The sequence below is a fragment of the Micropterus salmoides genome, unplaced genomic scaffold (genome assembly GCF_014851395.1).
Source record: "Micropterus salmoides isolate LMB-PRFRI ecotype aquatic unplaced genomic scaffold, ASM1485139v1 Ms_hic_scaffold_22, whole genome shotgun sequence".
Lineage (NCBI taxonomy): Eukaryota > Metazoa > Chordata > Actinopteri > Centrarchiformes > Centrarchidae > Micropterus > Micropterus salmoides.
In genome coordinates, this window is record NW_024041373.1 from 23,057,138 (window position 1) to 23,083,336 (window position 26,199).

The 26,199-nt window shown below is 39.9% G+C and overlaps 1 protein-coding gene across 1 annotated transcript; it reads right to left on the reverse strand.

The window, feature by feature from the left end:
- Positions 1 to 271: 271 nt before the first annotated feature.
- Positions 272 to 25,695, reverse strand: mrps5 (mitochondrial ribosomal protein S5). The gene is made up of 12 exons (XM_038737785.1): positions 25,596 to 25,695; positions 24,635 to 24,787; positions 23,194 to 23,319; positions 21,767 to 21,880; positions 20,928 to 21,047; positions 18,045 to 18,079; positions 7,088 to 7,178; positions 6,623 to 6,669; positions 5,851 to 5,908; positions 1,479 to 1,541; positions 1,050 to 1,186; positions 272 to 896 (listed from the first exon to the last, which is right to left on the reverse strand). Exons 1-12 carry the CDS (start codon positions 25,642 to 25,644, stop codon positions 672 to 674), a joined length of 1,218 nt encoding a protein of 405 aa, XP_038593713.1. The 5' UTR covers positions 25,645 to 25,695; the 3' UTR covers positions 272 to 671.
- Between the last annotated feature and the right edge of the window lie 504 nt (positions 25,696 to 26,199).

Below are 26,199 nucleotides of genomic sequence, written 5' to 3' on the forward strand. Positions count from 1 at the left end.
CCCTATTTAAAACAAATAAGGTGCAAACCATGTTAGAAAACACACAGTTCTATCAGATCCCGAGTCCCCTAGAAAATCTTAATTTCAGTAATTGAGCTCTTTGTTTGTCTAGACAATCAGTAGCTTAGCGTGAAAGACATCTAGTCCAGAAAAATCACTTTTTATAAATAAAGCTCTGTTATTTTGATGATCAAACTGGTAATCTTTCTGTTATGGAGGACGAGTACATAACAAGACATTATTTAATGCATCTGAGACAGAAAGGTACATATCACGTTTTTACATATCCATACTTTATTCCATTAGTACAATTTCATGTGGATAGGGAACTAGAATAATCTTTTACAGTTATAAAGGAAACATTGATATCTTGGGAGTTAATATTTTGCTGAGCGTCAATTCTGGGTGTGTCCGGAGAATTATGTTTTCAGATGAGATGCCTTCAGTTTGAGAAACATGTAATTTAGTCCTCAGTTGACATAACAATCACAATCCACTAGATTTGATAGATAATTAACAAAAACTGATATTCTGCTTGAGAAAAAAATGTTCTTCTTCCACAGATATTTTTTAGCTTTTCTGGACAAAGCCAAAAGTCCGACCCTCAATCTGACACTTGTGGCCTCTATCAGTCCAATCATCTGTCTTGTGGTTCATCTCCCACTCCCACACTACCAGATGGTACGCTTGACACCCGCCCAGATCGAGCGTTTGGTTCCCTGTGCGGCTCGTACGTCGTCCCAGTGCAGACGGGTGTTGGGGATCTCGTCCTCAGGCTCCGGGTTGGGTCGTGCCCCGTCTTTAGGACTCGCAACCACCATGGGCAGCGGCCCTCGCTGCGACTGAAACTCGACGACGTGGAGCTGCTTCTTGTCCGCCAGCTTCTGGTGGGTTTCCTGCAGAGTGGAAGAAGAGGAGAGATGTTATGGAGACTCCAAACTCAGCAGGTCCTAACTTCTCTTTTATTGTGTGGTGCTTTTTCAAGTAGCAATAAAAACAAATTCCTGAAAACTCCCACATTCCTTCCCACTATCACAACATGACCTCACCTGATTGGCTAATCCTGTGAAGAGGGCCCTGGTGATGTTGAGGAGATTGACTGATCCTTCTACTTTGCAGTACATGTCCTGTATGCCGATCAGCCTGCAAAGAGTGATGACCGCCCGGTGGCAGTGAAGACCATAACCTGCAGAGACAGAGAATCAAGCACAAACATGCACACATTGATATCATTGATTTTGGTGAACAATGCTAAGTTTTCTATTATGGTATGTGTACATTTTTTAATATTGACATCCAGTGTAATATAGTAATTTCTCTATAATTTTTTCACACACACAACCACAGAAAAAAAAATCCATTGAAACAAAGCACTATATTCTATCATTGTAGTATTTATCATGGTAAAACCAGTTTCCCCTCAACACCAAACTTAACCAATATTCTACCAACAAAATACTTAGCAATTCAAGACGCACCTTCGTTTTGTTTCTTCATGCGGAGCGTTGTCCTCTTGAATTTGGATTCAATGTCATGATAAACTGTTGGGAGAGGAAAGACAACGACAATTGAATTACACAATTACGCACGCTGGACATCTACCAGGGGAAAGGGAGAGAACAAAACAGCCAAACTGGTACATAATAAACAGGACAAAAATTCTAATTATTTTCGCGTGTATTGTGCCAGTGAAGGCACTTGTGTTTTGTTATGCATCTTTTCTCCTGTTCTCCCTCAGGTCTTGTGTTTCTCTACCTGCCCACCAGATGTCCTTCCACTTGCCAGCGCCTCCTGCTCACTGCAGCAGCTGTGGCTAATAAGTTATTCAGAAACACAGTCCCTGAATGGGAGCTGTGTGCTGCTAAATTAATCCTGAGAAAGCCCCACAGCTTGAGGTTAAAATCTTGCTCTTGTGCAACTCTTAAAAACACCTCACTGACTGCCGTCCCTGCGTCCTCTAGACATCCAGTTGGAATTTAATACCCCTAATGAAGTACGTTTTGCACTTGGATGCTGTGACAATAATAGAGGAAGGAGTTATGGGAGGAATAAAAGGAGAGGACGGAAGAGAAGCAGTAAAAGCAGTAGAACATTTGGTGCTAAGAAGACATCCCGCTGGGTGAAGAAATCTAAAATGCAAACCTAAATGTCAAATACACACACATGCATACCACAGAGGGAGCTGAGCATTTGCTGTGGCTGCAGGAGGTCCAGGTTCATTTAGAAGAGTGTGTATGACTCACAGATCTAAACAGCGACAAACTCAAAGCAGACAAAAACACATTCTTCCCTGGCACATATATTTCAGATATTAGGATTTTTTTTTCAATCAAGAACTCCAATCTAAAAGTCAACCCTGACTTTGAAGCCAAAACAAAAAGAACTGACAATGGTTTGTTTGGTTGTTCAGTCCAAAAGGTTGGAAATGCCCAAAACAAAAACAACCAAACTCGCTGCCACATTCAAATTTATTCTAATTCTGTTTGGCTTTGGATTGTTCAATTATTTCTACTGATCACCACTGTAGCCACATGAATATTCACCTGGTCCTGAGAGAGTGTGAATACTAGTGCCCAGAACAACAAGTGGAAAGTCGGGGGAGCTAAAACATCTGTCAGATCTTACCAATTCTCCAACTTACAAACCTCCCTTATGTTTTCCTTTTAAAAAAAAGATCAGGTTTGTTTTCCCATCAAAACATGTTTAGTGGCCAACTCGGAGCTGTCCAGATGTTGGACTTTCCGACCCAACACATTGAAACAGCATAACAATTACGACAACTGTTAATCTTCTGATGGAAGACATCCCAGATCTGGACTGCCACCAAAACCCGAGTGATTACCGGCCTGCAGGTAATCTGGTCCCTGGATTCAGTGACGGCTGATGCATTCACAACATTGACCGTGTTAGAAACAAACAGCTGGGTTAAAAAAATCTTTTCCCAATAAAGGCGACAATGGCTTCGGTGAGTGCCCCCTGAAAGGTGACAGAGGAATGATGACAAAATGACTTTGATGCTGTCTGATCTGTCATTAAATTTAATGTTATGTTACAAACTAAACAAACAACCAATCACATAACGGTCCAGACAGGTTGCAGATGGTCGCACGGTGACAGCTGGCTTCAAGGCTCAAACTGGGTGGAAATATAGGATTGCACAGACACTTTGTGTCTGGTCTGGGGCCAAAGCAGGAAGCTAACTTTCTTCTCCGGTGGGCGCAGTGGAGAGTTGATGACTCATACACATTAATCTTTCTGGCTTTGCTCTCCTGCAGCAGCAGCAGCAGCCAAATGGCATTTTACAATAATAAAGTACAAGCAATGCATTTTAACTCTGATACCTTTCACAAATCTTTTTTTGTCACTTGTAGAGTACAAGCAGGTGATATAAGCAGACAGTGGTAGACAAGAGGGGAGAGGAAAGAGGAATCGGGAGAAAGAGCCCCCGTAGTGGATGAGATTAAGGAGGAAGAAGGGGAAAATAAGAAAAGAGTAGGGGCAGTATGACTAAAAGAGAAGGGAAGTTAAGTCCCATTAATTTTGAATTTTTCCTTTGGACGTTGTTATGCGATTCACAGTTGGAGCACTTCTATAGCTTGGATCAGCATAAAACCAGTTGAATCATGAGAACAAAAGGTCATCAACTGCATACAAAATCAACGAGCTTAAAATTGTATTACTTACGCTGCTGACGTGAAAGCTAAAGATTATGATGTTGAGAAAATTATTAACGCGGTCTACAGCGTAAATCAATTACTAGAGTTGAGCCGGATACTCGGCTAAAATGAGTATCCGGTACGGATAAAGCACTTTTGCCGAGTACAAGTATTATACGAGTAATACGAGTCAATATCTGTGCTCGGATTGAATAAAAATCCTCATTGGGTAGCTGACTGTGTCCGTGTTCTGTGATAGGCTAGTCACAGCGCCCCTCCCCTACACACATACAGATTTATTGTGTTGCTGTGTCCCGCTCTGCTCACAAACGAGGATTAAACTTTAACACTTCAGAAATACGACAGTAGCATGCCCGCATCTGACACATGCAGGGAGACAGAAAGTCGTTGACAGTGTGAATGTCTAAATGAACAGGCTTAGTCTATAATAATGCGTTGATAAAAAGTGTTCTCATGAGCTGTATAAAAATTATCAGCCTTATTCTTTCAGCTCGGCTGTGTGTCGGCGTTTCCACATTAAAAGACTCGGGCCGTTCTCCCTCACTTTAAAAAAAAAAAAACTTGTCGCCACTTCAAAAATGAGATTAATTTATTTAACACACTCAAAAGTGTTCCAAACATTGTTCTAAATTAACTTCATAAAGCAATGAAATGAAAACTCATTCATTGCCATAAAATGTGCTCACCATCCCACCCACATCGCAAAAGGTGGGATGGAACATGAACACAGTCTCTATAGTAGGCCTTAGAAAGCTATACTAACCTAAACAGATAGCCTATGTTCATATTAAAATTCAGTATTTCAATATCCCTACCAAACTGCTCATAAACCCATTTATTTTAACGGCTGCATCAGGGTGTATGAAACGGACTGGGAGCAAATAAAAAATATTAAACACATTTAAAGGAAGTAAGTAGGGCTGATCCTGCTGTACTGTAAAAACCTTTTTAAAAGGCTTTTAATCAGTCTCTGTAGGATCGCCATAGTCAAGAGTTTCTCCACATCACCGCTGCAAACATATACATTCCGGGTTAGGTTATTTTTAAGTGTCTGTGAAAGACGCAAAAATCGCCATTTGTAGACACTGTCCCGCTGAATTGTCTCCTAGCACATCCACTCCATCTGTGGCTGACTTCTTACAAAACAAACGGTCTGACCCGCTTTTAGTGTTTCTGTCACTCGTTTATGAGAAGGCAATTAATCTAGCCACACCTACATTTGGAGTGCACACGTACTCAAGCCTTTATGTTAAATCCACCGAAATGGACCAGTGCGAGCTGACAGGCAGGTTGGCAACTTCATCCTGTCATTTTCTCTCTTTACAAGGACAAGTGTTTCAGGTGGAGAGTCCTACCTGAAGAGAGGCTATGAAGTCTTCATGTTACACGATACGAGAACCACATACAACATTTATCATATTGGGTCGGACTTTATGAATTTAGAGCGAGGATACACATGTGACAACGTCCGGTTTTCACAATAAGGTGTCTATACAGTATGGAAATAAGATTAATTGGATTATATTCAAAGATAGCATAAAACATTACATGTGTCCATTAAAAGTAACCGGACACATGTAATTTCCTTTATCGGACCCTCTCGGGCCTCGGACCCACCCACCATAGTCTCTCCAAATCCTGTGGGAAACACTGAGTAAAAAGCACATTTTGACTATTCAATCTATGCAACAGTAAAAAGAAAGGCAAAATAAATGGAAAAAATTTGAAACACCTTGTTTGGTATTCAGTGTTCAGGAAAGTATTTCATTATATTCGGTTTTCGGAATTTTCATTTCGGTGCATTCCTACAATAAACTTTTGGATTCTGGGTCAAATTTGGATACATACAAGAACTATGGTGCTGTTTTTGTACACAAATTGCGAAAAAGAAGAGTTTTGAATTAGCTAATGCTCTGATTCACCTCTCAGACTAGCATTTTCTTTATAGCCACGCAGCCGGACTCATACATATTGATGCATTTAGAGCTGTAAATTTCCAAACTGATGGACAAAACATATCAGAAACTATGTTGTTAAAAGAAGGCAGTGAAACACTTCGAGTGGCTCAAGGGCGGTGAAAACATGAAAAGGAAGGATGTGAATGAACAGAGGAGGAGGAGGATGGGGAAGGTTTAGGAGGAAAAGTGAATGACGGACATACACAATCACTTACTGGTGTGGTTGTTGTATCGTTCTATATAGTACAAGTAGTGGATAGCTCTGTTCTTGGCCTGCAGATCACAGTTAAAGGCAGAAACAAAAACACAGTGTCATTTGTTGATGGAAAGTTTGAATTATGTTACTATATTAGCAGAACACTCTACAGGGACTCTAACATGGAAAGGGTCTGGGGATTTGTCACTAAGCGCCCCAGGTTAAGTAGATTTTATGACGTCTCTAATGTACCAGGATTGAATCAGACACAGGGTAATACACAAAATGTATTACAAAAATTTGATGGGAGCAAATATCAGTTAATTAGGCCACATAGCAATTCAGTTGTTTTTGTGTTGATCTTTGGATTGTATGCATAAAATGAGGGCCAACAAATTGTAATGTGGTAGGGCTGACGCCGAATAGTCTAAGATTCGATGCTTCGATGAGCGGAGTCTGATTCGACTGCCAATCTCACAGTCGAAGCTTCGCAGTGAAACAAGGATCATGCCATTTTGTATATGGGGTGCTCAATGTCTGATTTTACATCACTGCAAAAACTAAAATCTTAGTAAGATTTATTATCTTAATTGAAGGCAAAATATCTTGCATATTTTAATTAATATTATATATAATATTTTCTTGTTTTTGAGAGCTCAGTTTTTGCAGTGTTGTAACATGTAAAAAGATACGACAAAACACTACACAAGACATTACAAAAGCCACAAACTGGGGGATATTAACACAAAAACTGACTTAATGATTATTTTATTTAGAATGAGAAGTCGTACCTTCCTCAGAGCTGTGTTTCTGTCTGCTGCTTTACCCAACGCAAAACCTGGTGGAGGGAGGGAGAGTCAGTTTTAAAACACCTCTGGGAGTAAAATGAATAACACTGTAAGGTCACACTGGCAGAGGAGCTCAGTGTGTCAGAAAAGAGATTAAGTTGAAGAAAAGTTCATGGTATTGTTTGTTGCTGAGGCTGAAGGCAGGTGAATCTCAGGAGTTTCCTCAGCAGTTTTATTTTATTTTGCCGCGCACTTCTGAAGAGCTAAAAAACTGTCAAAACCATTTCCTGCATTCCCCATCTATAGACGCTGAAGGGTTTCTAAGATATTTTTCAACTTTTGTAAAAAACATTCAAACAGTCAAAATCATTTCTGGATCTGTTCCATGTTTTTAGAACTCAAAGTTTTATATATAATTTTAAAGTTGTTCCCAGAGTCATAATCTATGCTTAATTATCAGTGTCAAACCTGCAGCTCCGTTGCCATTTCCAACGGCGACCAGACAGCTAATGGACCTCTTCCTGCCCTCCTTGGCGGTCATGTTGAACACACTCTTCACCTGTAAAATGACATTAAACAAAAATAAACAACAACGAACCTCTACAGGCCGCTTTCAGCTCTGCTTCGCCATCATGTTAAACCTACTTAAGGTAGAAGAAGGAGGATGAAATTACCTTTACATCCTGGCAACAATTAATAAATCAAATGCTCTGACAAACATTAAAAAAAATCTGGTATCTGTCAAAGTCACAGGACGGCCTGAAATGATTGGCTGGCCTATCTGCCTCTCTACCTCCCTGCTCTCTCTGTCTGTGCACTGTCTGCACATTAAATTGTGTTCTGGGGAGACTTGAGGGAAGGGGTGTTTTGTCTCTTATTTGTTGTCCAACGTTGCCAACCACAGCTTTAATACAACTATATGTGGCTCATAATGTAGATAACATGTTATAATCATTAAATATTCTTGTACAGCAAACCTTTCAAAATGTCCAGTGTCTTGTGTCAGTGCTCATCAGGCCAATAGTTATTAAACTGACAAAAAGAAGTGTGTGTGTGTGTGTGAAAACATCTGCAGATTTAACACTACAGATAGATAGATCCATACTTTATTTATCCCAAGGGAAATTCAAGTATCCAGCAGCATATGAAACATACATACGTTAAACATACATTAAACCTATATTAAAATAGAAAATTATTAAATTTAATAAATTATTAAAGAATTAAAATAACTTATAACACAGTAAAACAGTGCAAAAACAGTAAACAGTGCAAAATGGAGTGCAGATGGAGGTAGAAATTGTTATTTTGTCTTGGCTTTGTCTTTGACTAGGAGCTGTTGTACAGTCTGATGGCCAGGGGGACAAAAGAGTTTTTAAGTCTGTTGGTGGAGCTGGGCTGGGACAGCTGAACACACTCCTCTGGTTGATGAAGGTGTTGTGCAGAGGGTGGTTGGTGTTGTCCAGTATGGACAGCTCTGAGCCCACCACTGAGCCAGCTCTCCTCACCAGTCTGTCCAGTCGACCGGCATCTCTCTTCTTGCTGCTTCCTCCCCAGCAAACTACAGCATAAAAGAGGACGCTGGCCACCACAGACTGGTAAAACATCTGCAGCAGTTTTTTGCAGAAGTTTAAGGACCCCAGTCTTCTCAGGAAGTACAGAGGGCTCTGCCCTTTCCTGTGGAGAGTGTCCATATTTTCTGTCCAGTCCAGCTTGTCATCCAGATGCAGCCCCAGATATCTGTAAGTCCTGACCAACTCCACATCGACCCCCTCGACGGACAAAGGTTGGAGATGTGGTTTCTTCCTTCTGAAGTCCACCACCATCTCTTTGGTCTTGGAGGTGTTCAGCTGCAGATGGGTGGTCCTGCACCACCTCACGAAGTCCTCTACCAGGCTCCTGTACTCCTCCTCCTGTCCATCCTTGATACAGCCAACTATCACAGTATCGTCTGAGTATTTCTGCATGTGGCAGAACCCGGTGTTATACTGGAAGTCAGATGTGTACAAGGTGAAGAGGACAGGAAAGAGCACGGTCCCCTGTGGTGCTCCGGTGCTGCTGACCACAGTGTCTGACGTGTGGCCCTTCAGTCTGACGTACTGTGGTTTCTCTGTGAGGTAGTCCGTAATCCATGTCACCAAGCGTGGGTCCACCCTCATCTCTGTCAGCTTGTCTCTCAGCAGGAGCGGCCGGATGGTGTCGAAGGCGCTGGAGAAATCAAAAAACGCCATTCTCACAGCGCTGCTCACCTTGTCCAGATGTGAGAAAGGCCCTGTGGAGCAGATAGAGGATGGCATCCTCCACGCCCACCTTCTCCTGGTATCCAAAATGCAGTGGATCTTGTGCATGGTGAACCTGGGGTCTGAGGACATGTAGCAGCAGCCGTTCAAAGGTCTTCATGATGTGTGATGTCAGTGCTACTGGTCTGAAGTCACCAGGCTCCCTGGGGTGTTTTTTCTTTGGAACCGGGATGAGACATCTTCCAGAGCACCCTCCCCAGCTGCAGGCTCAGGTTGACGACATGCTGGAGTGGCTCCCCCAGTTCAGCAGAACAGGTTTTAAGCATCCTTGATCACACTCTGTCCGGGCCCGCTCCTTTCCTTGGACAGAGCCTCCTCAGCTTTCTGCTCACCTGATCCTTGATGATGGTGGTGGGGAGAGGTGTTGAACTGTCCATGTGTGTGGAGGGTGGGGGTGGTCTGCAGGTGGTAATGGACATGGGGGTGGCATTGGGGGAGGTGATGGACATGGGGGTGTGAAGTGGGCCATTGCTGATTGTGGGAGATGGAGTATCAAACCTGTTAAAAAAACAGTTTAGCTGGTTTGCTCTCCCAGCATCCCCCTCTCCTGCCATACTGCCCTTCTTCTTGCAGCCTGTGATGGTTTTCATGCCATCCCAGACCTCCCTCATGTTGTTGTGCTGCAGCTTCTTCTACGACAGACTTTTAAAGCATTTCATTTGTGTATGTGCGCGTGTGTGTCTGGAATGCCTGTCCAGATTAAAGTGACCTTCATTGATTGGTTAGTAAGCAGAGCTCACAGTCATCCATCACACACACACACACACACACACACACACACACACACACCCTTGGGTCACCATCTTTGTGGGGACCCGTCATTGACATAATGCATTCCCATATGCCTTAACCAAACCTGAACTCTAACCTGATTCTACTCCTAACCCTAAAACTAAGTCTTAACCCTTAAACAGCGCTTTCAACTTGTGAGATCTAGCTTTTTGGTTCCCACAAAGCTGCCCCAACAAGTATTATGGTGTTGGTCTCAATTATAGTACGATCAATTATCTGCAATATGACTTTGGAAACACCAGGGGGCAGCATTGATACACCACTCACAGGAAGAAGGAGTGGAAGATGAGAGTGGAGCAAAGGTGTAAGTAATTAGAAAAAGGAGGAAAGAGGAGGTGTGGAGTTGACCAGTGAAGAGAGAGAGAGAGTGGGCCAAGGAGGAGATGCAACGGTCAGAAAGAAGATAACAACAGAAACAGAAAAAGGGGAAGAGGAGGCAGAGTGACACAGCAGAACAACAGACAGTAAAAAGGTCTCTGTCACGAACAGTTTGGGTGTGTTTTATTGAGCATGCAGATAGGTGCATGCAGTGTGTGTGTGTGTGTGTGTGTGTGTGTTAGAGAGAGAGAAAAATAATAAATTATGAAACAGAGACTGTATGGTGTTTTGAGTATGAGTGTGAGAAGAGTAGAAGGTTTCTGTAGCGGAGATATAAATGCACCACAAATCTAACATAGAGTGTGAGCGGATGTGCTGAATTTCACTGTGATATATAAAACTAACAACTTATGAGGTAATTAAGCTGAGTTAATTAATATAATTAGAGCACCGCTGAGATATGTTCATGGCGTGCTCTTCTTCACACAATGTGTGAAAAAAAAGTAGTTTTAAGCATATAAGCCAACTATAGCTATTTTATCATTTTATAGTTAAAGCTGCATTAATTTGATTCTTCAGAATTTCACAACAAGCTATGAATTATAACCTTATAACGTTGTTATGGCAAACATGATAGCAAATAATTGCCTGTTTACACATCTCACAGATATGGAGCAACGTTAGCATGTTAACGGCTAGCTTCTTGGCGAATACGAGTCCAATAAAAACACTCTTTTTAGCTCCAATACCTCCTGAGGGAGATATCTCATTTGTATGTTACTAAAATGCTTTCCAAGTGAAAATTTTTCAATCCATTGTTCATATAAACATTTTGATTAGTGCAGCTTTAATTCTAAAAAGAGTGAAATGATGCAATTTACAGTGACAGGTATTAGTTTTCATTAAAATAAACAGGGTTTATTGTACACAATAATATGAAGACCTGTATAATCTAATGTGATTTCATAAAGAAGCTCTGCAGGAAATATTATCTTTGTGAAGGTTTTTTTTCTGAAAAGTCAGAGATGTCATTTGAACACTCACTTATAAATCTGTGTTGCGTCTTCTGGAGGTGTGCTAGCTTTGCTGAGGCTGTGTGGTAGTGGGTGGGTTTTGTTTTTGTGCCGATATCAGATTTGTTGTTGTGGGAAAAAAAACAACAACTTTAAAATACTGTGGTTATTTCTGTTTGTGGTGGTGTACTGAATTCATGTTGTGTTAATAGTAAACACCCAACAGTGCATCTAAAATTCTACACAGATACAAGAATATTTAGTCCAACAGTGAGGTGAGAAGACAAGTGAAGAAGTGAAAATACATTCAATAAAATCCATCATCAAATATTTATTCAACCTGTGGAAAAGACACGAAAGCAAACATGACTTTTATGACTTCGGAGATTTTAAAGCTTTCGCTGCTCATATTGTGAGTGTGACTGTGTGTGAGCGAGTACGACAAACAGAGAGTAAGAAAATGAAGTAAGAAAAATGGGCAAAACCAAGAAAGAGAGAAAACCAGAAACAATGGCAAACGAGACAGTGGGAGAATTCATATTGACAATTTATACTGCAAACCCCTTTATACAACAGTATCAGCAGTATCAATAAGTATCAACAATTAGGCACAAAAAATTTTACACACTGACCCTAAAACCAATGATAAAAGTCAAAAACAAAAAGTTTAGAAGCATAAAACTAAACCTCTATCATCAAAACATCCACCAAAGCCAATTTTCCACTCAGTATCTCAAAAGAACCACCGTTAAGTGGATCCACATGTGCTATGTGTCTGTTTATATCTATTGTGCCATGTTTTTCTACGTGCAGCTTGTACATAGATCACCGGCAGCCTTTCAGGGCCAAGCCCTCCCCGCCCCACAGTTCACCTTAACGCTTTCATCAGTGAGAGAAAGCGTAAAGTGACCGAACAGTGTTGAATTTCAGTTGATGGAACTTCAAAGTCAAGATCTGCCTTCAGCTTCGCTAGTTATATAACACACATTTCAGTAAAGGATTTATAATTTGACTGCAGGGCCGCAGCAGGATTGGGGTCAGGGTAGCAGCACACACCAAACATTGAAAACACAACCCTGCAGGACACACACACACACACACACACACACACACACACACACACACACACACGGTGATGTCTCTCTTTAGGTCCACAGACTTGTAATGTTTTCTTACCTTTCTCTACCTTAAACAAACACGTATACATTAAGTGTATACAGTAATTACTAGTTCTATCTATCGCTTAAATTGAAGTGTAAGCATTCCGCTTGTGTGTAATTACAGATCATGGAATCCCGACCAGATGGGATCTCAAACGCTGTTTTTGTAAATCAAAATTCAACAAGTTATTAATTCTCATGTTTCAACTTGGCTTTTAGCTACTTACAGCCAGTTTCTAATAGAAGTGTGTGTGAATGTCTCTGGTGATGTTGAGCTTTTGGGCTTTGCATTCTTCATTTTAGGTGAAGAAGCAGCAGTTTTTGGCGCAGCACTAGCAGCAGAGCAGATGGGCAGATGAGATTTTTTTCCCACCAGATGAGCGACAGCATGGCGGTGGGAGGATGCTTCTAGCTCACTCTCACTTCTGTTTTATCTCTTATTTTCTCAATCTGCTGCTGCATGTCTCCCTATCTGTATCTGTCTGTAACATTGCAGCGCAGGGGGAGGAGTTTTCACCACATGGAAGCAGAAGGTGCTGCGAGAGCACAAGCCTCCAACAATGCATAACACTTCTCTGAAGTGCTGTTGACTCTGCAAAAACACTGAACAGTTTAAAGAGTCTAGTTACTCCAGCACAACTGAAAGGATTTCTTCAATCCTGTGCTGTAGAGGACAAATCCCTGTTGTAGAATTATTACATATCAACACTGGGATAGGTAACGTTGGAGAAACTAAGAAGAAGGTATCCAACCAAAAAAATCCCACTCACCCCCATTCAAGCCTCCAAAGCCACACCCCCCAAATACAATTTCATGTGCATGAGTGCCCGGGCAGAGTGCGCTGGTTAGGCTGGTAGCTAGTTAGGCTGGTAGCTAGTTAAGGAAGCTAGGCCAGCCAATTGACCATACTTATTACTGTCCTGCAAGAGCCACAGATACTGGATTTTGGAATTTTTTTGTGTCAGAGCATTTGATTTACTGATTGCTGTCAGGATGTAAAGAAAATTTCAAAAATGCTTCTGAAATAAATTGCCTACAGCAGCTTTAATATCTGACTTAATACATTACATCCATTTTATCAGTACTTAATATCATGGTCATGTAGCCTATTTATTCTCAGGACCTGCTCTGATATTTTTGTACATTATAGTTCATAGATTTAAAATTCTTCTATTTTTATGCTAATTGTTTATGTCTACAATCTGTGTTAATTTAAAAACTTGGGCTAAAAATAGGTAATAATGGCCGAAATCTCAGACACAGACCATCAAAATAACAGTCTGTTGTGAAGTATTTTAAGAAATCCTGTAGGCTCAGGAAACCATGTGTCATGCAAATCACACAGAAGTGAATGTGTTTGTTATTGTAATAGTAAAGAGAATCCACAGTAGTCCACAATAATTTAAACAGACATAATCTGTCTTAACTTTTCCCACATGGTGTATGAACTATGTAGGAAAAGTTAAACCAGTTAAAAGTGTAAATAAATCTCTTACAACAGAACTTCTCACAATTAATTGAAACAGCTGTTTGTCAGCAATTTACAGTCAAATTAAGTGAATATACAGACTTCATGAGAAATGTGCTCTTCAACAACTCAACATTATTGTCCTTATAAACATCTTTGTAAAGTAAAATGTGTATTATTGGATGTTCAATTTCATATCAGGGTCAACGCTACAACTCACCATTATAATAATGTGATTAATTTCTGTTCTTCTTTAACAGGCCTACATTTTACTTAACATCATTCCAACTGGTGGCTAAAATAAACTTATAATTAACTATTTTGGAAAGTGTGCTTTAAAACAAACTATTATGCACCATGATGTGTATACTTCGATGAACTTTAATGAACGCAATGTTCCCAAATAAATTTTGACAAACCATCCTGCTCCTGAAGAAAGGCTTTAATCTTCAAATGTATGAATAGAAAGTACATGAAATTCTATTATCTTAAGTACTATAATTAAAGTGGCCATCTTTGATGTTGTTAAGACAAAAACAACAGTAGTTTCTTGAATTACAAAACATCTTCATGAATTGCACCAGGATCTTATTTCTTCAAATTACACATATAGAAGAGATAGGATATGAACTTTTAAAAGCCAGAATCACAAGTAATGCTTTTAACCAATTAATTATCAAGCTGTATTAATACCCTTTATGTGAAATGAATTTTAGATGTTACTTTTGTGGGTGCCTCGGTGAGCTCCACTAGGCACAACATTTAATCCAATTGAATGTCCTCGCAAAGTTTCTCTCATCCGGCCAGCTGTCTGTTTACTTTCAGCAAAACTTTCAAGGTTGTTGACTTCGGAAAAAAGAGAAAAACCCCTGTTCTGACACAGACAACGTTCCATCTCTGTTAATGAAATCACTGAGTCCTGTCCAAGTGGCTGCTGTACTTGGAGAGAGGCCATGAACATCTCTTTTCTTTCTTCCACTCTAACTGTCCTCCTTTTCTTTACTCTTACCTCTGCTCTCTGTCATCCCTCGCTCTCCTTTTCATCTCTCGAAGGTCCAACTGATTGCACTTCTTACTGAGACCATACCACAGACATGCAGATTTTTTCGAGGCAGTAGTTTGTAAGTTATTGTATTGGATTACATGTATACATTATTGTGTATGTTTTTAATTGATGTATTCTTGCATGCCCTAACACACCTCTACCTGATCCTGCATTTATTATATTATTTTGCCCTCTTTGGGGCAGCACAACAATTTATAAAGACAACATTGACATATTTTTAAATTTTACCTTGCTTTTACACATCCAGCATATAGGAGCATCAACAAAATTTATTTATTTAGATTTCTGGTCCATGTGAAGCTGGGTTTATAGCCAATGCAAGGGGTTAATTGGACTCCCGCCATACTTCTCTCCGGCCTGGGTTTTGATTTATAGTTAAAGAAATATTTCGCTGTGTCTCGTTACTGAACAGAAGACTACCACCATGAAATTGCTGTATTTGTGTTCATTTACTCATAAAGACCGCCAATAGCAGTTAGCAGAAGGCTTGCAATGCTTTGTTAGATGTTTGATACTGAAAAGAAGAAGAGTCTTTCTTTAACTGTTTAACTTTCTCTCAAGAAACTCCACCAAACTTTGGTGCTGGGCAGGTAGCATACAGTGGATTTATTAGATATTTTTCAGAACAGTTACTGCTGCAAACAACACTGATGAGAGCAGTGAGACTAAACCAAAACAGTGAAGCTGAGGGCTGGAAAACCAAAAGATGTACTTAAAGACAGCAGAAAGCTCCATAAAGCTGAGGGGAGCTGCAAAGTCAGGTGATCCATCTCACATTACACACTGTAAATTTGACTCACTGTTTTTTTCCCCACAATGGGTCAGGTTCATATTGATAACACATGTGTTATTATTATATTTTACATATAATATATTGATGAATGCGATTTAATATTTTGCTAGTTTCACCTGAACTTCATTTTATTTAACAAGTAGAAATTGCATAAACTAGCCTTGTAATGGATACTGTATAAACTAGCTGTTTGACACCCAAATTTACCAACCACCTGGAAAGATTACCACTACTTTTAACTTTTAATTTAGTAACGTAATAAATATAGTTATCTGGGTTAAGACCTTGTCACACACAACTGACGCACAAAACCCTGCACTAGAAATGTTTCAGAGAATATAATAATCCCTTAGGTACCCCAAATTTTAGATGTAAACATTTGAATCTATACAGCTAAAATGATTCATTTTGAAGCATCTATTTTAAAGCTGGTCGTCAAACCTCAATATGATTTTGGGAACTCGACTGAAATATGTCTGTAGCACTGAGCGCTTAAAACGGTCAAGTAAGAGAAGTTGGCATCAAATGTCTGTTCAGAGACAGGACAAAGCAGGATTTAAATTCAAATTTTGACAAATTTAAAGTTAATTTTGTAACTTAAGTTCTTGTGGGGCTGATTTAGATGTTTTTTGTTAAAAGACAAAAAAAAAAACATGTTTCCTCAAATATATGTATGTAATATAAAGTATGGGAAAAAAGTATCATTATGGTATCTGTACCTGAACGTGTGTAACGTAATACCAATAGTATTGTAAAATGTACCCAACAATAAGTATATTTTACAGTAAATAATTATCATTACATCCCGAACAGTTTATAGGAGTCCATGTTTTAAATATGTTTGAATATATAGATTTAATAAATATCCTTAACCTTTCTCCTCTATCTTTTCACTTTCCTCTGTCTCTCTCCCAACTTTCCTTCTACCTCCCTTACTTTCTGTCCCTCCCTCCCTCCCTCCCTCTCGGAAGTGTTCAGTAATGGCATGCCGGCATCATCGTCCTTGGGAGACAAGGCTTTCATTCCAGTAAGCCCTTTTCATTTCATTAGGCCTGAATTTATAGTGGTGGCGCACACACCGAGATACACACATGTAAGATATATTTATAGAGGGAGATGGCACCATAAAAGCGTCTGTTTCCAGGGGGAAGCCTAATGTCTGTGACACCATTCTTATTTATGCAGGCAGGAGGGCGAGGGAAGACTAGCAATGTGACACACACACAATCTGATGTTGTGTGTGTGTGGATACGGCGCGAAAGTCTTTGTACGGAATGTGTATTTGACTAAATCTGTGCATGGGTGGGATACCCAGGTGCAAGTTAGTGTGTGCGTTTGTGGGGCAGGTGCACATTTGGGTCTTCCTGCATTAAACTACTGTGTACATGAGTGTGACCTTGTGGCATTACCCCCATTAGTTTAGTGGGGTCCATTAGTGCTAACTGAATTAAGACAAAAACAGTACGACAGAGAGAGAAGCTAAATGATCTGGGTCTGTCCATACGGCTGATTCTCCCTCTTTAATCTTTTTCAGTTAGTACTACTCGGCCACTGCAACTTTAGCTTGAAGATTTGGTGTTAATAAAAACATGATAAATAAAAACACTTCTCATTTGAGAAGAGGTGATTTCTCTAACTTCAAAACAAGATTTTTCTCAATATGAATCATCCATAACTACCTATTAACGTATTATTTTAAAACATGCTAATTTCTCTTCAGGTCTGAAAAGGTCTGGATGAGCTCCCTGCTGTAGAATCTTTTTGTTTTTTGGCAGGGTGGACAGTTAGGTGTGTGAGTGAACACTGCTTTGGGGTTGATGAAATCATTTCCTATGTTTCAAACATGAATGCAAATGTGACTTTCTAGAAATTACACTATTTGGCCTCAGGAAGCGCTAAAAAAAACAAGTCATGACTGAACTGTAATCTCCCCACACTGCAGCTGCAAAACAACATCACATTTAATGCTCAACTGCAGCTATCCTTGCTCAGAAAATGTGCCTCCAACACCATCCATGTGTACACGCAACACTGGATTTTCCACCATTTTGTGTTTCCTGAAAACAGCTCCCCACTATGAGGCCTTCTTAGTTTTCTCAATATATCTAATGTGACACTTTTATGATAGTTAATATGTTTGTGTGCGGAATGGTAGTGTTTTCATACAAATTCAGTGCTGTTTTCTTAATATTTTAATCAGTTTTGAATGTAGCTAAATTTCCCTCAGGATCAATAACGTATCTATCGATGTAGCTGTCTAGTTTTATGTGTTGACTGATCATTGTGTGTAATTATTTGGAACAACATCCACTGGTAAGTTTTTTTCAAGGCTACTTGACAGGAAATGTTTCAGGAATAAAAATAACAGAATTAATGAATATGTAAGTAGAAAAATACAACATATAAACTTGTGATGCAGCGCTCTACACGGTCGAAGTAGAACAATTTGGCTGACAAGTCAAGCTTCTGTTTGATTATGTCGGTTTGTTTAGTCAACAGAAAGAGAGACACTCACCTCAATGACACGTGAATCAAAGTCCTCGTAGGTTTCTGTGGAGAGGGGAAAAGAAAGAAAGATGTTTAGATTAAAAAAAGCTTCTACACACAAACATATTTCGGCACAAGAACACACACTCACAGACCCTGTAAACAGATTAAGCCAGACTCCTGCTAGCGTAACAAATACCCAGATGTCCTTGCAGCAGTGTAAAGAGTTGACACTTTTCATTGTCAGTGACCTCTGAAGGGTGTTAGTCTCCCAACAGCAGCCTGTTCACTTCTAACCAATTAACAACAAACAAAGGAGAGCTGACTCAAAGGCTCCAAGGAGAGAGAACACACACACACAGTCTCTCTCTCTCTCGCTCAAACACGCGCACGCACGCACACACACACACACACACACACACACACACACACACACACCCCTCAGCTGGGACATTAGCTCACCATCTGTTAGAAACTAAACCTGATCAGAGACGAGCAACCTAGTTACAGCTCTCACTACATCACAGTCACCAGTCCCAGTGTGCACTGTGTGTGTGAGTGAGAGCGACAGAAAGTGTTAATACATGCAGGAGAGAGCACGAGTGTATTTCACTGTGTGAGCGCTTGTTAGCACGGCGTAATACGTAACGTAATATCAATAGGAAATTAGAAAAAAGAAACCAGAGGAGGATGCGAAAGGAACAGCGAGCAAAGAAGACACTTGATTACAAGAAGATGGAGCAAGAAGCAAGAAAATGTGCTTTGCGATTGCAAAGCCTCGTCCCTCATCTGTCGGCAATTTGAGGTAATTGGACTAAACTCAAGCAAAGATCAAAGTTTAAATCCAACAGTGTAATAGGGCTGGGAACAGCAGGCTAGCAGCTCCATCAGTGAATCAGGTTGATTTCAACCAGAGGTGTTCCTCAGGACTGTAATAAAGTGTTGAAAGTGATATTACATACATCAACCTCAACGCAAAGTTCTGATATAAATCCTCCTGGTAGAGCAGGCACAGCTGAAAAGATGGCGAGGGGAAAACTGATTGAATTCGTTGTACAGCTGGCCGTCAATTAAAAAACAAAGATCATGAGGAAAAAACAAAACCACCTATAAGGCAAGGCAGGAAAACCAACAGGTGTAACTAATAGTATTAATAATGGCATTTATGTGTGCCAGGGACCCGGTGTTGTGCACTGTGACTCGCTGCCACACCTGAATGGAACTGAGCCATCATTACTCTAATTAGTTACACTGGCTGCTTTTTATGGGGCCCCTGGGGTCATTTGCTAGAAAAAAATAAATATATATATACACACACAATGGAAATTAAGCACACAAATTGTAAGGTGCAACAATACTTGGAGAAGCTCTCTGTCAAATTGTGTTTATGGAACAGTGAGACTTTTGATAAGGACCTCTGGCCTTCAGAACAAAAGGAGTCAGGATTAGTTAGTTTTATGGTTATATGATTTGTCATTTATACCCACAGAACGATCAACATGCACTAATAATTTTTTCAAATAAATTAAGGATTTCAAATGCGTGTCCTCTTCTGTAGAGTGACGATCAGCCACTCGTAGCTGTGTCTATTCCCCGTGTTTATGTTGAATGCCAGATGCATATTCCAGAAGCAAAGTTTCCCTTAAACCACGCACTCAGTTTAGCAATCCGTTCACTAAGTTTGATAATCCGTGTACAGTTTTTTAATGAATTTGCTTGGTTTACCAATCTGTCCGCCAATATTTTTTCTACAAAATGACCCCCGGGCACTACATAGACTTCCTGCTACTCTCTCGTGTTTTTCTTACTAAATCGGTCAGACAAACTCACAGGTGCTGGCTGTTTTTTGTCTCTGCCTGCAGTTAATCTGAAAGGTTAGAGCAACGTGTTGAACTCAACTGGTAGGCAATATAGTACATGAAAATAAAAACTGCAGTGAATGCCACTGGGTCTGGATCCTGATTATGTCCATTTATGTACATAGACTTTTGCATCTGCAAACTCATTAGTCAGACCCACTTGACTTATTTAAAAAAACACAACAAGAGTCTATAGCCATGCTAGCAGCTCTGTGAGGCCGTACTCGATCTATATGCTCCCACCAGAGTGCTGATGATGCTAGCATGTTGATGTTTCGCAGTTATAATGTCCAACATGTTCCCTGAGTTGGTTTATGGTGTTAGCATGCTAACATTTGCTAATTAGCACTTAACATAAAGTACAGATAAGGCTAGGGCTGAACAGTTAATCAAAATCAAAATGCCATGTGTGAAAATGCCATATTAAATTAAATATTGTCATGTTGCAGAGATGTCCTGGCCTACGCATCATATTCTAGACTTAAGAAAACATCTTTGTTTGGTACAGATCTTTGCAAAAAAAATAAAAAATAAATCACACTATAATCATTTAAATTAAGTTTTTCAATGAAAATGAGAATAATTATGTAAAAATTATCATTCCGTCCAATATCGCAAATCCTATTGTAATTGCAATGCTAGTAAACATAACCGCAATTAGATATTTTTTTCAAAGTCGTTTAGCCCTAGATAAGGCTGATAAGAGTTTTCAGGTGTCGGACAACAAGAAATTTTATTTGATGATTGCGCTTGACTAACAGTAAGGAGTCAACATTTCCTAGCAATGCATCCAATAGTTGTTGAGATTTTTCAGTCGGGACCAAAGTAGGTGACTGACCAACCAACATTGTCATCCCTAGTGCTAAATGTGAATGAAACAGTGTGGTCATTTAGGTTTCTCACCCAAAAACAGAGTCTGTGTCTTTCAAAATTAGGAAATTGTCCCACTTTAGTCACATTCTCATCAGTCCTAATAGGCTTTTCCTCTACTGCATCATCCATCCAACATTTACATGTTTCTACACTGTGTGAGTTTTTGCATTTTTGTTTACCTCCATTTGGTCCAGGGTCAGGGGGGCCCAGGCTGATGCCCCCCCAGGAGTTTCCCGTCCATCCTCTTTCCCTCTTCACCTTCATCTTCCTCTTCCTCTCCCACTCATCTCTCAGTCGCACTGCAGAAAGACACAACCAACAAATTTAGCGCTGAAGCCCCGAGAACATACAGGCCGAGGCCACCACTTATTTCCAAGAGCACATGATACACATGAAACTTTGAAGCTATTTGTCATCGTCAAATGAACTGTGTAATTACTGTTAACAAATGAGATCACAGGGGAGACAAACTGGTAGCTTCTCATCTCACACCAGTGGTGCTGTTGCTGCTCATGTTTCTCAAAATTAAAAGGTGCCCTGTGGAGTTTTTGTCCTCACGTAACAGTACATGTATTAGTTCCGAACAGTTCAGTAGAGCACGTGCGTTTTTGACTTCCCAGAAATTGCAAGCTAGTAAACATGGATGTAAACAATGCTGGATTTAAATTTAAAAGGAATGAAATGCACTTGAGGCGTTTGTTAGACCTTAAGGATACACACAATGGGTTTTAGCAACACTGAACTTAGACAAGACAACCCCATAGGGCCTCTTCAAGACATAATTTCCCAAGCTGTTGTTTCCTAGTAGGTCTTGAAAAGACTATTTTCCCATAAAATAACTGCTCTTTGGCTTTGCTAAAGAGAACAAAAATGTTGGGGGTATTTTTTCTATTGGCCTGTCAGTCTTGCAGTGTTAAGGTGCATCAGTATGTGATAAATAATTTATGTAATTTTGTACGTCTGTGTTTGCAGAAGCTAAAGCCTGCTTGTTAGTATTCGGTGCATTCTGCCTCTGTACCTAGTTCAGCTTGCACCTCCTGCTGCTCAGTCTCGCCTCTTCGACTCATGCTCTGCAGAGTCCCATCCTTCAGCACCGGAGCGTTCAGACCAGGCCAGAGAAAACCGCCGCGACCTGTGGGTTAAAGATACAGCCAGAGAGAAAAAACAATCAGGAAATTGGAGAACACAAGAAGAGGAAGACTTAAAGGGTGCAAGAGAAGGAAAGATCGCTATATATCTCACGCTAGAAAATAAATTCCAGCACAAACATAGAATAAACCTATTTATTGCGAGTACATCATGTCTTTTGTTATTAGTACATGGAGAACTGAGAGAGGAGCGAATAACAAAAAATTTACATCTTACTTGAATACAGTACATCAACAAACAGGTAATCTACCACAGATATATTTGAGTTTAAGGTGTCTACATGTTTAAAAAAAATTGACAGTATAAAATTTGCTATGTGGAAATACCCAGAATACTCCTCATGATTATGAGGTATGAGCAGAATTATTTAAGTATAAGTATTCCTAAATATACCTAAGTACATTACAATTGAATACAAAATATTAATTTGATTAATTTTAAATGAGATAATTTAATACTTTTTCACCACCATCATGAGTAGGGATTGAGTAATAATTTAGAGACATTTAATTAAAGTGAAAGCAAAGACGAGCAGAGACAAGCTGACAAGACAGTGACATCGAGACTGAGACTGAATGCAGACTGATATTTCCTCTTAAAAGAAAAGTGAAAACAGGAAAAAGAGAACAGGCAGAATGAATTAAGACTAACTGCTCTCCTAGCAGAGCAGTGTAATAAATTCATCAACATTGTTTGTTGAATATTTGAGTGTGTCGTGTCCATCAGCAAAGCAGCACACAACTTCACAGAAAAGGAGGAGAAATTTTAGCAGATAAATGTTATCAAGCAGAGACCAAAAGTAGGGCGATATGTCCAAAGATGTTACTGCGATAAAAACATTTCATACTGTTTGATATTGATAATTCACAATAAATGTCAAATCCTTATTTATTTCAAGTTTAAAGGCAGTTTTTTTTTTGCTCCTGAGTGAAAATTAAATAAAAAAACATATGGTTAACAGAGTGGTTAAACTACTCTTTATGGTCCAAACGTGACAAATACTTATGCCAAAGAGTGGATCACTTCACAAATCTGAGGTAGAACATCATGATAAAATCTTTTTTATATATTTAGTACATCTTTTTTCAGTCCCTTTTCCTCAACAAAATAAACATCTTAATAGAAAAATTAATTGCTAATTTGTTCGTGATTCAAATAAATTAAATTAAACATTTATTAACAATACATAGCAAAATTTGTTATATTGTTATTGAGGAAAATTATATTGCAATCATTATCATTATTGTTTTATTGCCCTGCTCTTACCAAAAGAAAGACAGACAGATGGTGTCTCACCTTCTCCAATGCTCTGTCCTCGGTTCAGGTCCCTCTTCAGTTTGCGTTTGGTTCTCTTCCCTCGACCCTTCCTGGCTCCGGCGCCTGACTCCGCCAACACACCTCTCCACAACTCCTCAGCCGTCACTGTAAACACACACGTTTATGAGCAAACAAACATAAACAGCTCTAAAGATCAGTCAATATATTTTCTCCATTTTATCAGTGTAAAAACAGAAAACAAAGAGCAACGATTGTGAGACAAATGGCTACCAACAACTTTGCTGAACACGTGTTTACAAAGACCTGGCACCTAAAGTGGAGATACAGTATCGCAGGTCCAGTTTAGCACCTGTAGTACATCAACAGATAAGGCCCATTTGAAAACAATGAAAATAAATTAATAAACCAAAACTCTGCTGAGAGTAAATATTTTAAAACTCTTCATGGAGAAATATGAGCCCAGATACAGATTCAGTGGAACACGATAGGTTGTTGGTGTTTCACAATGTTTATGTGTGCGTATTCCTGTGATCACAAGGCGGACATGTTTAGAAAACACATTTACATGTCTGAGTAACTGTAAATAGCAGCTCCATATATGCCCATTTAAAAAGGCTGTCATCAAACTGACATGTTGTCCAAATAAGCTCTGCTAACATGTACCTGCATCTGCTAAAGGGAAAATCAGCGGGGTGTATTTCTATTTTTAGTAGCCTAGGTTATTTCTTATTTCACTATTTTAATTACACTTCATTATCCTTCTTTTTTTAGTGTTTAATCACTAGCCGAGGCTACTTGAATCTGCTGCCTTTACCTTCAGTTCTCTTTTCTCCACACGCACACACCTACACCTCTGCTGTAAACAGCAGCGTGCCCCACTCTTCCTGTCTCTCTCTCCCTGTATGTGTCTGCCCTGATGAATTTCTCCCTCAGCAGTATGTTTTTTACAGTCGCTGAAAAGACATAGAACTTGTCTTTTGGATTTTCTACTGTGATTCATTATTAAAGCAGCAGGTACGCCGCATGTGGAGGAGCCTTTTTAACGACGTACAAACAAAACCAATGTGGTCCTGAATGACATCTGCACTGGTGTGTTTACTCGCTTTACATGTTCTGTGCTTGTAAAATATCCACGTCTTGTAACTTAATAGGTAACTAACTACTCTCTCTTCATGTTAAAACAGGAAAGGGACTAGAAGTTGCCATGCTATTGTTTAAATTACTACTGCATGCTGTATCATTTCCCTTCGGTGAAACTAAGGGGTCACTGAAACTCACAACACAACAACTTCAAAAAAGTTTACCAAGGGTCTCCACCTTGGTCTAATTGGTTTACAAGAATTATAATATTATTGTATTGGATCAACTAGAAAAGCATAGTGAAGCTACAGCAACTTGAAGCAATAAATTATACAGTTAAAATGGCGAAAGGATAATGGGAAGCTTTTCAAATACTTACACTTATTGAAGAAGCTGCCATGTCTAGTTTGCTGCCACACTGTTGCAGGTAACAGTGGAGGTGCGGGGGTCCTTTGGAGAGAAGCAGCTGAGGCTCCACTTGCAAAGTGGGATACCTGAACTGCTCCCCATGTTGCACGGAGTGGTGCAGCACCTGAAAGAGAGAGAGTCATCCACCAAAGGAAAGACAGATGTATCAGAACTAGATTATGTGCATAATGCCGAGCAGGTTTAACATACAAAGACGCACATGAATTAATACACACACAGAAAACACTTCACACCAAGACAACAGCTTACATCAGGCTTATAAATTATAATTTAAAGGATTAGACCGTCAAATCAAGCACAACGCTTTTATTGGCTTCTCCTTTAGAAAGAGCATCAGCCACTTCCCCAGTTTTCTACCATAGACTGCATAATAAAAGTTTTCTACCCAGAGAAGACATAGATAGAGATAGTGAGGAAAGTAAAACCTAATAAAAGCTGAGATTTCACTGAAATAAAGTGATGTTCTGGTGAAACAAATGTGTTTCCGAATTAAAGCATGTAAGTTACTCAACCATTGCACAACTATTTTCTCAAAAGCGTCTAAATCTACTTATAAGCAGGGCGAGATTAAAATCCAAACAATTTTGAATAAAGTTTGTTGGGGGGACTGTTTACCATTATTACTATTAGACAGCGAGGAACACGCAACCTGTAAAACACACGTAATGTCAGCGGCTTTATTCAATTTTCTTGTACAAGTGTGTAAAACCGAAGAAGTATTTCTGACTGCACTGAAATTACTGCTGCTTAGACCTGCCTGCTGACAGCCCTGATCACGACAGGCCTGCCCTGTGTCAGTAAACACAACTCACCGTAACCAAACAGTCACACTTCTAAACATAAATACTCTAAATATACTCCGACATATAACTTTTTCAACCAGGCAGCGAAAGATAAGAAGAATAATTCACCTCCGAATGTGATGCGGAGGGCACAGCACACCCTTACGGACGCCGCCATGTTTGAATTATGAAGGGTCCTTCAGAGGACAACAAGGCGTCTGAGCTATGCCTGTTTAAAAATATGAAAATGCAGAGGGTTTGTATTTACTTTTTCTCTTTTATGTACCGGGTATTATTATTATTATTATTATTATTATTATTATTATTATTATCAGTAGTAGTAGTAGTAGTATCTCCAACCATCTCCAACCTGTGTCCATGGAGGGGCCAATATCTGGGTCTGCAGCCGTCTGTACTTCCTGGGAAGGATAGGGTCCTTCAACCTCTGCAAAAAACTGTTGCAGATGTTTTACCAGTCTGTGGTGGCCAGCGCCCTCTTTTATGCTGTAGTGGTGAGGAGAGCTGGCTCAGTGGTGGGCTCTCTGGTGGCGGTGGCAGAAAGAAGGACCCTGGACAAACCCACCACCCTCTGCGCAACACCTTCATCGACCAGAGGAGTGTGTTCAGCTGTCCCAGCCCAGCTCCACCAACAGATTTAAAAACTCTTTTGTCCCCCTGGCCATCAGACTCTACAACAGCTCCTAGTCAAGGCAGGGAGGACAACGGACAAAAT

Coding starts and splice junctions, on each gene's coding strand:
- mrps5 (XM_038737785.1), bottom strand. CDS start 25,644: ATGGCGGCGTCCGTAAGGGTGTGCTGTGCCCTCCGCATCACATTCGGA. Junction 21,048..21,766: donor GGAGGTGCAAGCTGAACTAG/GTACAGAGGCAG, acceptor GTCTTTCTGCAG/TGCGACTGAGAGATGAGTGG. Junction 6,670..7,087: donor AAATGGCAACGGAGCTGCAG/GTTTGACACTGA, acceptor TCCCTCCACCAG/GTTTTGCGTTGGGTAAAGCA.